The 13,159-nt window shown below is 37.8% G+C and overlaps 1 protein-coding gene across 1 annotated transcript; it reads left to right on the top strand.

Annotated features, from left to right (window-relative positions):
- Positions 1-2,941: 2,941 nt before the first annotated feature.
- Positions 2,942-6,625, top strand: LOC134754063 (breast cancer anti-estrogen resistance protein 3 homolog). The gene is made up of 6 exons (XM_063690134.1): positions 2,942-3,054; positions 3,893-4,120; positions 4,353-5,350; positions 5,434-5,602; positions 5,978-6,155; positions 6,246-6,625. The coding sequence occupies exons 1-6, from the start codon at positions 3,052-3,054 to the stop codon at positions 6,608-6,610; spliced, it is 1,941 nt and encodes a 646-aa protein (XP_063546204.1). The 5' UTR covers positions 2,942-3,051; the 3' UTR covers positions 6,611-6,625.
- The last annotated feature ends 6,534 nt before the right edge of the window (positions 6,626-13,159 follow it).

The raw sequence follows: 13,159 nt of genomic DNA, 5'->3' as shown, positions 1-13,159 counted from the left end.
TTTTAGTATTTGTTGATATAGCGGCAACAGAAATACATCGTCTGTGAAAATTTCAACTGTCTAGCTATCACGGTTCATGAGATACAGTTTGGGGACAGACAGATAGACGGACAGACGGACAGTGGAGTCTTAGTAATAGGGTCCCGTTTTTACCCTTTGGGTACGGAACCCTAAAAAGGACGCAAGATTTTAAATTGATGAAAAACACTTGTTTTTCGTTATAATACATTTGTATATAAAATCTTTAAATAAATAAAATAGGGTTATTTGTGGAATAATACGTCAGGCAAATGTCCTCCTAGGCTTTGCTTGCACATACGCACTCTTTTGTCAAAATTTTCTATGACCATTTTGCATAGATGCGGCTGAATTTCTCCGATGCAGCGTCGAATTTGTGAGTGACATCGTTTGTTTTTTCTATCTCATCAATTAAATCACGTGCACAGGCATTAGTGCCCGATCTGCTATTAAATTTCACAAACGTCATCTCGGTCACTTAAAAAAATATATTTAATAAATAATACGAAATAAAAATAAAAGAGCTGCATTTCCGTGATCGTTATGTCGAATAATATCGGATAAAAATATAATTTGCCTATCTTCAAAAAACTTTACCTACCCAATTGTTTTATTTCCCATTTTGTGACAACCCTAGCATATTTGCATGTGACAGCGTAAGTACCTACACTAGCGGCGGCATCGCGCGACATCAAAGGCGTTGCGCTACTGTAGGGAATAAGAATAATTGTAATACTGTGGCGATACTTACCTATTATTTAAGAATGAAAAGTTGTTTTCAAAAATTCTGCATTTACCATTACCTACTGTAGCCTTAGGTGCTGAATCAGAAAACTTTATCTATATTTTTAGCGATGGTCCCGTTTTTACCCTTTGGGTACGGAACCCTAAAAAGTGGAAGTGGGAATTCCACGGTGCTAGATCACAATTGAAAGAGAACACTTCCTGCCCCTAGAGATTATACTTTATGGTGTGTTTAATTAATAGTACATTTCGATGCTAGTGCGGAAAGTATGTCATTACTTCACGAGTACCGAGATATTTAAGACTCGGGACGAGTGAAGAATGACATTTCCGCACGTATATCGAACGACGTTTTTTAATACAGTTGCGAAAAAATAATAAAAACAACAAGTAAGAAATAAAAACTGGAAACATAAAACGCCTCTTAGTAGGTAGTAAAAGTAAGAAAAAAGGCCTCTTCTTTGACAGGCGTTTCGGCAGCTATTCCGTTCCATTCAGACAACTTATTAAGAACGGTTTTTCAATATTCAATATTAAAAAATAAACGTGTTATAATGATGATATATGAAATATGTAGGTGTATTTTTCGTATTCTTACATTAACAGTAGGTTTTTATGTTGATTACGACGTTTAAAGGAAACTAATATTAATACTCATCAATAAGTAGTCATGAATTGGAACAAGTATAAATTTAAAAAAATTGGAAAAGTAAAAAGCACTAGTTCGCGAAAACCAACTTTCCGCACGCTAAACAGCTACGTAAAGTAGCACATTTTGAGCAACTGTATTAAAAATTACTTATTATACCTTGTCCAGTGAACGTTAACGACCTTCGGCGAATATGATGATGATGATGTAGGTACTTGTTGGTACTAAGTATCGATTAAAAAAGTCAACATGCGATTGAGTGACACACTAAAGACACAGATGTTTTCAAAACATGAACACATGAATGAGTACCCAGGATTGTCACCTGTTTTTCAGCATAGGCGCATTTCAGCATAACATTTAACCCTCAAATCGACAGAAAACACGGACGGAAGGTCGTGAGTTCAAACTACAAACCTACTCTGCGCTCAATAGTAGCAATTCTGGTTAAGAAACAAGTAACTGCCAAAAAAATGTATTTTGTGACACACACTTATTGCTGACTGTACTTCTTCTCATTTGCATGTCTATCGAGTACTTCTTAAGACCTTTCTAATGAGCCTAAACTTGATGTGTTTGTGTTTTTCCATCGAGGAGTTCCTTTGGCTATGTACCGGCTGCATCATCAGAACACCTCCATGTTAGCATATTATTGTATTGTCACCGGAATTACGATAATACTCCAAATTTAATTTATTTAACTGAATAAGATACCGGGAAGTGGTTCAAATTTTAGTTACAAGATTTGAGGCACTATATATATATATATATATACAATATCTATCTTTGATACAAAGGTATATACGCAGTGAAGCTAAATAAAAGTGTGTAAAAAATACAAAAAGATGGTCCAAGGTATGTCTAGTATTTTGGACGTTGTCGAATTAAGAGGTATTAATTGAATAATTTTCTTTTTGGGGTTTAACCTTTGGTAGCTATGCTTTATCAGTGATAAGTGCTACATTAAACAAGCATTTCAAAGCCAAAATATTTTGGCAGATACATTGCAGAAAAAATACAGGATGTACCTAGACGTACAGTGCGGATATTTTTTTATTTCATATTCGTTTGATTCAATGACCTGAATATGCTATATAAATCGCAAAAAATTGCGGCGAAATTATAAGCGAGATTTTAACCTATATCAAATTTGTGAAGGCGGTTTTTTATGTAAGTATGTTCCCCGATTTCCCAAAGACGTCTAGACCGATAAATAATTACTCGAATCTACATTTACTCCCGAGTAAGTAAGATTCGATAAAGTGTAATTCAATTAATAACATAATTAATAACATTTATTATGTTATTAAATTAAGTATTACCAATATAGGCATTGTATATGCAATGTTTAGTAAACGTGCTGTAGGTACGCCGCATGCGCCAAACAGAGACCCGAAGTTAGCATCTTCCGGGCAAGGATGCCAACGTAACGGGCCCCGGGCTGGCGGGCTGGCGGGCTGGCGACCGGGCGGCCGGGCGCGAGTGGCGCGACCCGCGTATCGATCCAGACACCCCAAGCACCAAGCGCCCCGCGCCGGCAAAAACATTGCGCTGATGTTCTACATTTTATCCAGTAAATAACCTTGTTATGTCAATTGCTTGAGAATACCTACTGTGCAATCGTACATCATCAATTCATCATGGTGAGTAACAAGTGGTTAATTTCGTAAATCATGTTAGGTGACATCCAATATTGGAGTTCCTATACAGGATGATTTACAATACGTCTAAACAATAGTTTTATTCCAGGGTGGTTAAATATAACATTAATAATCTCTTTTATTGTTTGCTATATACTACTTGTTTTTAGTAATCAATGCCAATTAAACGACATCTAACAAAAATAAAGTAGGACTATTACTAGGGGTGGGCGGTCAAACCCGATAAGTCTAGATATTGCACAGATATTGCGTGCGTAGTTCTCATTTAAGTGACAAACTTAAATGAGAACTCTACGCACGTCGTCTCATATAGTTCTAATTTTAAAACCCATTTGCACGACTTATCGGGTTTTACCGCTCACCCCTCGAATTTAATACACTTAAAAAAGTCCTAATTATTAGTTATTACTGTTATTAGACTGTAATAGTATCTGGTAAGGGTCTTGTTGTTTGTTTGTGCGATTGTGTATTTTGTACACGCAGGTTAATGTTTCCCCCCATCTTCAGAACGGGTTTGGTTGATTTGAAGATATTTTTTACATGATAGCAATGGGCCTTACATATATGTTTTAACTCGCTAGATGGCGCTAAGAAAACTTGTGTTATTTTTATTTTCAATTATTAAAAACATCAAAAGATATTAAATTTCAAAATCAATACATATACCTATCCATTATATGAATCTATTTGTTCCGTTTATTAACGCAGCCTTAACGGGGGTATTACCGTAGGTTACTATTAACGTAGCGATATACGAGCCTATATTGTTTTAATTAAATAGTTCTCGTTTCCTCGGTGTAAAGCGAATCGAATTTATCAGGACACGAGCTCTATGACAACATCAGGGCTCCTCGAGTGGGAGTTTTCGTTGCCGTCGGACCAGATAATATCGCACGGGTGGTACCACGGCGCGCTGAGCCGAGCGGCGGCCGAGAGCCTGCTGCAGCAGGACCGCGAGTTCCTGGTGCGCGACTCCTCGTCGCAGCCCGACAACTACGTGCTCAGCTGCCGCTCCAACGGCCAGCATCTACACTTCGTCATCCAGCGGGTATGATCATCACCATCTTCGCTATTTATGGATTAACACCATAACGAAACGCGTCTTTCACACACTCACTCTCACATCATTCACCACTCTCATCAAGTCATCAGGTCATCACATATCACTCTTACATATTAGTGCGATAGAGACAGGTAGCGTTTAGTTGTCGTAGCGCAAACGATTGGCATTTTGGCTAGGCACCCTGAGGAATTAAATAATGTGAGGTGTTATTTTACAGATTGTTGTACACCCAGAAACTGTCTACGAGAGATACCAATATCAATTTGAAGACGAAGCATATGATACGGTTGCTGATCTGATTACGTCTTACGTGGGTTCTGGAAAGCCTATATCTGCAGCGTCAGGCGCGAGAATACAGTATCCGGCTAACAGGATAGTACCTTTGACTAACTATATATCTAACGATGACGCCAACTCAGTTGTGTCCCCTGTGGGTGACGGATCCGGCTATGGCAATCCGTACAGCCTCTACAGTCATTTCGCTTCCAAACCAGGGATGCAATTACGTGCGCCTTTCAAAAAACAACGTTCCCATTCGCTGACGCCTATTGACATGAGTCAGCATGCGAATCAAGCGAAGAGCGCAAGTGCAGATGGGGTAATTCAAAGTCAAACAATGAAATATGTCAAAAATTTCCCGTGTGAATCCAATTCCTGTTCAGGCACCTGGGATGTGAATCTCCCTATCAGCCCACCCGCCAAGCCGGCTAGATACGATGGTCCCAAATCGGACGATAGACGGTTGGAATTACAAAGACTGTACCACGTGTCAGGATCAGACTCGGGAAATGGCTCCGGGGACTCTACTCAAAGCTCAGCCCATAGCGACCCGAACAAGTCGAGGATAGACTCAGATTACAATGTAGTGACTCCAACGATAAAACAGCAGTTCGACTACGAGCTGACGGAAGCACGGCTGTTGCAATCCGAGAATTTGGACTATACCGTAGATTCCCGAATTAACCTTGAGAACTTCCAGTCACAAATAATATTATCAGGACTTTCTAAACCGCTGGAATCTGAGACTTTGCACACAATCAAGCTCTTATTACGAACGTCAGGGCCTCGCATACTGGCGAATCATATGACAAAAGTGGACCTACTCTTTTTGCTCGATGATGCGATACAGATCGAGGGTCTAGAGAAAACGGCATCTGGCTTAGAATTATGTTTTCTACCTCAAGGAAGATCACTGCGTTTGGATGTTATTGAAAGGTAACAATGTTTACTTGCTTGGCATGACAGTTAATTATTATTACCCACTTAATTCTTGTGTGTCAAATTGACTATTTTCGCAGAATTGAAACCTTTCGGCTTCTGATAGCAGTGACGATATTGACTTGCCAAACGGACAGGCAAAGAGCCGATACTATCAACGATTGGATACTTCTCGCCGTCGAAACAAAAACTGCATTAGGGAATCTTTACGGATTTTCAGCCATAATGTTCGGACTGTGTATGCCGCAGGTACCTGTCAATACTTCCCTAGAGCGTAACGTAAAATTAATAATTGAAGATATCGAATATTTTTTGAGTGATAATTAAAGCGATAGAAATATGAAATAAGTACCTATTGTCAATAGGGAATATTACGCAAAACTCTGCACAGTAGCGCCACTAGCACAAACAACAAACAATCTTGATTAATTGCATATTTATTCGTAACAAATAAGTTGTGAAACTTGACAAAAAGCTGTATAAGGCATAGTATATATGTTATTCTATGGTTTACGGTTCGAGCTAGTGCTGCACTCTGGCGGCAGAACATTGCAGTAATACTCCCTGTTACATATGGGTGTTTACAAAATTTGAAACAATACCGAAAAGACATTTGAATTTTAGGTGGAGTGCTTAGAAAACGCGTGGAATATTTTACGGCGTGTTTACACAGACAATGCCTTCATGTTCGAAGCAAAACTGCGTCCTTGTTTTAAAAGTATGAACGAGGGCACAAACCCACTGCCACCGAACACGACCACTCCGCACATTCTGCCGCCGGTGCTATGTTTTCATTTATTCGGTAAGGATAACATTAGGATAAATTTAATATGAATTACTCAACCCGGTGCTTATGCTTGAAGCGAAGATATACGCGACAATTTGCTTACAGATGGTGAGGGAGGCTGCCTGATGCAACCAGACGAGTCATTTCCGACGAGTCTGATGAACATCCTCGCCTTCGACTTCAACGCGACTACAGCGCACCTGGAGTCCGCGCGCTACTTCCCGGACCAAGTGGACATGTTCAAGAGGAACGCTAGGACCGTGGTGCAGGAGATGTCTTCCCTGGGGCCCACCCTGGATCCCACTCTACTAGAATTATTCAAAACTGAATTTCACATTAATTTTCTTTGGGGCGAACGCGGGGCGTTAACTACTCCTAACCAGAGGTTTGCGCGGTTAACCGATATATTAACGGCGATGGCTAATAAACTTGCTAACCAGCCGCCAGCGTGTGAAGGGGCTGTATATTAACGGCGATGGCTAATAAACTTGCTAACCAGCCGCCAGTGTGAAGAGACAAATTGTAGACACCTTTTGTGTGATCAGTGATCACAGAAACATTAATTGTTAATACTCTACCATATCATCTCATTATTGTAGGTACATAAACATATATGTATTTATGCATTAAGTTAGTTAGTTATACATATTACAACCCCTTGTTTAAAAAAACTCTAACGAACAACAACTATGTAGTTGCATAATGTATTTTAAATAGTTCAAAAAAGTTAGATATTAGGAAACTCCATGTACCTATTAATGGTAGAAGAGCCGGCAGTAAAGTTTCGAACCAACGTGATACCGCGATGAGATGCACAATGGTTTCCCATAAAAGTGATGCTAAGTCCGAATTTGATAGTCTGCCACGGCGAAACTGGCCGAAAGTACAAAAAAGATAGCCACTTCCGGTGCGAAAAAGGGGGGGTCATTTAACCCATCTGATACTGCAATAATAGCTATGGCATCAGTTAGAAATTTACTGGTAGATACAGAAAAGCGAAATCTGCCAGTATGATTCCTGCCGGAAGTGCTTGGCATACGCTCTCAAAGGAGACCATCGGGACCCCTAAATTAACCCATCTGATACCAGCATGAAACCAATTCCAGTCGGTAGATATGAACCTTCTATTCAGGAATATATAAGTCTACCAGGGCGTTTGCAGCCGAAACACCATAACATACGAGATTTTGTGGCGCAACATCCGTGGAATTCAACATTCGGAATTGTACATATTACGGACATTTCAAACACTGCAGGCTTATTAATTTATTACTCTATGCTTATATTTGTATATTATTACGTTATTAATAACATATATTTATAATAAATTAAGTTAAAATAAATTAAATAATGTGATTAATATGATTGATAGTCATTGAATTAGCTATATGAATCGTTTGTCTTTGTCTGTCATTTTGACTTATGTATTTGTAAGAAAAGGATAAAACATAATTTAACTAATTAAGGCTCTTAAAGTTTTACGAATAAGGGGGTATTAGTATTCATAACTAAATCAGGCTTGAAATGCGACATAAAATGATTTTTGGTGGTTTCTTTTACGCTTGAGGCGTTTTTTCACCTATTTGGTGTGTCTAATCACTATCTTATGTAGGGGAGAGAGGGGCAAGACGAGTAAGACGGGGTAGCGGCTTTATATGGCGACACGACTGACCAACCATCAGAATCCCGTTAGTGCATGACGATGCGTCGCCATCATGGCAATCAGTTCGCACAGTGACCGGCTAGACAAATGGTGTCGTTAATTATTTATTTGCAACAAAACTGTTTTTGCCATATTCCTTGTTATTTCTAGGGTTCCGTACCCAAAGGGTAAAAACGGGTCCCTATAACTAAGACTCCGCTGTCTGTCTGTCCGTCTGTCACCAGCCTGTATCTCATCAACCGTGATAGCTAGACAGATAAAATTTTCACAGATGATGTATTTCTGTTGCCGCTATAACAACAAAATATAACTAATTGTTTATAACACCTGTATTCATTACCTGTAATGCACAATTGATGCATAAATGATTCTAAAAACATAATAAAATAAATATTTAAGTGGGGTTCCCATACAACAAACATGACTTTTTGCCGTTTTTTGCGTAATGGTATTATGGTACGGAACGCGACTCGCACTTGGCCGGTTTTTGTGTTTTATTTGGTTTGCGTTTGTTTCCTTATTATCACCAGCACATATATACTGTTAATTTATTCCTATGGCCCAGCAATCACGCCAACAGCTAAGGACTTGTTTGGTTTCAAGTACAGTTTTTTTTTTACTTTCGAATTTCATTAGGCACATGGGGCAAGATAGGGTTGACGGCCGTAGTTTTAAAGTGATAAACTGATGAAGAATTGCGGATTTGAATTTATTTATTCTTCTCTTGTAGAACGGTGAAAAAGTATAAAAGAAAGTCAAATAGAGGAGAGTGGTTAGAGGCCAAGAAAAAAGCGGTGGATGCTGTTATAAAGGGAAGATGGGGTACATGTTAGCTGTAAACACATTTTCTGTCTCTCAGACGACTTAAGAAATAAAAGTAAAACAGTTCGTGACAAGGTATTAGACGATAGACCCAATATCCAAAAATTGAAGTTTTGTTTAGGCCCTAAATATAATATTTCTATGAATCATTCTTATCTTGTCCGGTAGGGGTTCCCCCATCTTACCATACCTGGGGGGCAAGATGGAGAGTAGGCACTTTTGGCCATTTTAATTTATTTTTAATTTAATTATCTAACTAGAGTTCCTAGTAAGTGTTGATTATGAAAGACTGATTACCAAAGATAATAATAAAAATAACAAAAACTTTAAAAGAATAGCATTTTTAGTTTTATTGGACTTGAAACATTAAGTATACCGTCATTCCCACCTTTCCCCTACATTTCTTGACGTTGACGCAAAAATGACGTAGTTTAACATTCAGGATGTTGTTTTATAACACTACAAATTGATATAACTAATCTATTGACGACCGGTCTGGCCTACTTACTGCCTGCAAAGCCGATGGTCTTGGGTTCGAATTCCGATAAGGGCATATATTTGTGTGATGAAAACATATATTTATTCCTGAGTCATGGTTGTTATCTATGTATTTAAGTATATATTTATCTATATAAGTATGTATGTATATCCTCGCCTTGTACCCATAATACTCCCAATATTTATAAATAACAACAGAAATACATCATCTGTGAAAATTTCAACTGTCTAGCTATCACGGTTCATGAGATACAGCCTGGTGACAGACGGAACGGACGGACAGATCGACAGCGGAGTCTTAGTAATAGGGTCCCGTCTTTACCCTTTGGGTACGGAACCCTAAAAATGATGTAAAATGCTCATATTTGGATTATTGGTAAAAATCGTCCTTGACGTTGAAAATCCTGTCTTTTCACACCCGTTTACAATAAGTATGTAATAATAATAATTTTGTTCATTTTGGTAAATAAAGGATATTGTAATTTGAAATTATTTTATTATTTATATATAAGGTGCTAACAAATTAGCTACAGAAATTTTACGAGATGTTACTTTACACTAGAACAATTAACTTTTAACAGAAATTAAGAAATTTTCTCATAATTTTTATTTTATTTACCGAACAAAATAAATAAACTATAATTATATCTAAAAAATAATCATCATGTATTTAACTGCTTGTTTGTCTTAAATGTCATTGTCAACGTGTCATTTGATTTATCAACGTGAAGTGGCCAGTTACGTTTTATATTTAAAAGAGGTTTTAGAATCTGTTCAATGAGGTCTCATTTAATTATCTCATTAACAGAGTTTTTTTACAAAGCAAATTTGTTTTCCAATTTTCTCAAAATAACATCATAAAACTTATAATGTTTCATACTTACATATATATACTGTAAAGATATCGGTAGCTAATTTGTTAGCACCTTTATAAGGCAAACAAAGAAGTACAAAGCCGTAAGCAGGTATTAAATTAATGCCCAAATTATATTGTGTATATTAATAAATTTGAAATATATGCTATTAATAACGTAATAATATACAAATATAAGCATAGAGTAATAAATTAATAAGCCTGCAGTATTTGAAATGTCCGTAATATGTACAATTCCGAAATACGGGTACCACGGATGTTGCGCCACAAAATCTCGTATGTCAAGGTGTTTCGGCTGAAAACGCCCTGGCAGACTTATATATTCCTGAATAGAAGGTTCATATCTACCGACTGGAATTGGTTTCATGCTGGTATCAGATGGGTTAATTTAGGGGTCCCGATGGTCACCTTTGAGAGCGTATGCCAAGCACTTCCGGCAGGAATCATACTGGCAGATTTCGCTTTTCTGTATCTACCAGTAAATTTTTAACTTATGCCATAGCTATTATTGCAGTATCAGATGGGTTAAATGACCCCCCCTTTTCGCACCGGAAGTGGCTATCTTTTTTGTACTTTCGGCCAGTTTTATGGGAAACCATTGTGCATCTCATCGCGGTATCACGTTGGTTCGAAACTTTACTGCCGGGTCTCCAACCACTATACCTAGCTCAGTTGAACCCGTTGAACTGATCTGTGTATCATGAGCGTACAATATGTATATAATATACCTAAAGGCCCCTCCAGACTACTATGTGCGTGAATCGCGGCGCGACTTCGCGGAGAGATCATGTCGCGACGTTGACGTATGACTCCACATTCGCAAACTTCACGGCGTTTTCGCAGTTTGGTTCCCGCCAAGATGGCGGAAAAGCATCAGCTGATCGAGCTTAACTGCTAGTTAACTATGGCATCATACGTGATTTAGCTATTTTTCCATTGTGTTTTGTTGTAAAACCGTAAAATATAGCCGCTTTATATTATAATATAATTATTGTTTATCTTGCCACATACGAGTCAAAATAGTGTGTAATGTGGAGTCTTGCCAGTTCGCGCCTCCTTTGACGCGGGCTAATAAACCGACAAAAAACGGGGAACTAGGCGCGAAGGCGTGAACAATCTGCGAAATCGACGCCACACTTACGTTCGCGGCTTCGCGCCGTGATTCGCGCATGTGGAGGGCCCTTAATGCCTACGTGTAAGTATTTGTTATATTTATAAAATGCGTCTTAAAATAAAATTTAATACATCTTGAATATTTTTGTTTATACAGGGTGGGCCAGTGATAAATGCATTGTTTTTTTTTATAAATAATCAATTTTTATGTTTTTAAATAAAAATTATAATTAAAATTTGGAATAAAGAAATAAATTTTACGTTTTAAAAATTTAATCATCAAGATGTCGTTCGTAGCAGTTGCTGCACTCTTCCAGTCTTGCTTGTAAATTTTGAAAGACTTTCGTTAGAAGTTGCGGAGATATTGATTGGATTTCTTGACGAATATTCTCTTTTAATTCTGCTGTGGTTGTCGGATTATTGGAGTACAATTTACTCTTCAAGTAACCCCACAAAAAGAAGTCTGCCGAAGTTAAGTCAGGGCTCCTGGGAGGCCAAGCAATGTCACCTCGCCTCGATATCAATTTTTGAGGAAACATTTCACGCAAAACTTCCAGGGTCACGTTACTTGTATGGCAGGTGGCCCCGTCTTGCTGAAACCATGTGTTGTTGTTGTTGTAACCATACGATTCGTGAAGTTTCGGAGCCAGGAAATCTCTTAACACGAAAGTCTTGTTAAGTCTTTCAAAATTTACAAGCAAGACTGGAAGAGTGCCGCAACCGCTACGGACGACAACTTGATGATTTAATTTTTAAAACGTAAAATTTATTTCTTTATCCCAAATTCTAATTATAATTTTTATTTAAAAAGTTAAAAATATTTTTTTTAAATGCATTTATCACTGGCCCACCCTGTATATACCTCAAGCTAAATTAACTGTAGAGAAAACGTTCAGATTATGGATGCAAGTTGTACCTAATTATACGGTTTTACTTAAAACATTTCGAAATATAATTTAAATGCTTTTAGGTGCTAAATTCTCAATTTTTACTTTTATAGTTTAATTGTGCAATAAATTACTGAATATACCAACGAAAATGTAATACCAACAACAGCAACACACTTAACTGATCAAGGTGCCTAGCCAAGGTTACAATCGCTTGCGCTACGGCAAAGAAACGCTTTGTCTCTCTATCACTCTTCCATACCATATTAGCGGGAAAGTGACAGTTTCGTCACAGTATTACAATATTCCCTACAGTAGCGCCATAGAGTATATTGAATAGTAGCGCGACGAATGTACTTACGCAGAGCAACGGAGGGGAACTCTACGATTAATATTATATTCATAATAATTACCCATATCTGACCTTTATTTATTCATATAAGCCATTTATTTAAATAAAATCGGTCAAAATTATTTATTTGCCGTTTTGTTTTAAGTCGATTAATGTACATATGAATAAATGATTACATCAGAATAGTGAGTATTAATCACAATTGTTTTATTTCCTATTTTGTGACAACCCTAGCATATTTGCATGTGACAGCGTAAGTACCTACACTGGCGGCGGCATCGCGCGACATCAAAGGCGTTGCGCTACTGTAGGGAAGAATAATTGTAATACTGTGGTTTCGTTTCGTTCGCTACGGAGCGTAAACGATTGGCATGTTGGCTACGCACCCAGTAATCAAAAATAAACCTTATACCGTTGTGAGAAGGTTTACAACGTTCAATTCATAAGGTCAACGAAGGTCCAATATGTTTTTAAAGCGATATATGTCGGTACAAAATACGTTAAGCCAGTCCGTGGCTTATCATAGTCCATAAGTATTAATTAACTTCTTACCAACCGCCTCCGTTAAACGGTAGACCTATAAATGGAAAGTAGGAGAGGAGAACTGGTGTAGAACAAACAGCTACATAAATTATACAGGAAACATTGGTTTAAAACACCGCGTGTCGTGTGCTAATTAATTTAAAAACTTTTCGTTCGTACCATGGCTCTTATCACTATCAGAAATCAGAAATGTTTATTTGCTTACATTCCGGTTCTCCCCTTAGTAGTCATTGTGGGTATTTAATACACACTCAGTATTTGTAAATT

This window comes from Cydia strobilella, chromosome Z, assembly GCF_947568885.1.
Source record: "Cydia strobilella chromosome Z, ilCydStro3.1, whole genome shotgun sequence".
Classification (NCBI taxonomy): Eukaryota; Metazoa; Arthropoda; class Insecta; order Lepidoptera; family Tortricidae; genus Cydia; species Cydia strobilella.
This window is presented reverse-complemented; position numbering and strand designations above follow the sequence as displayed.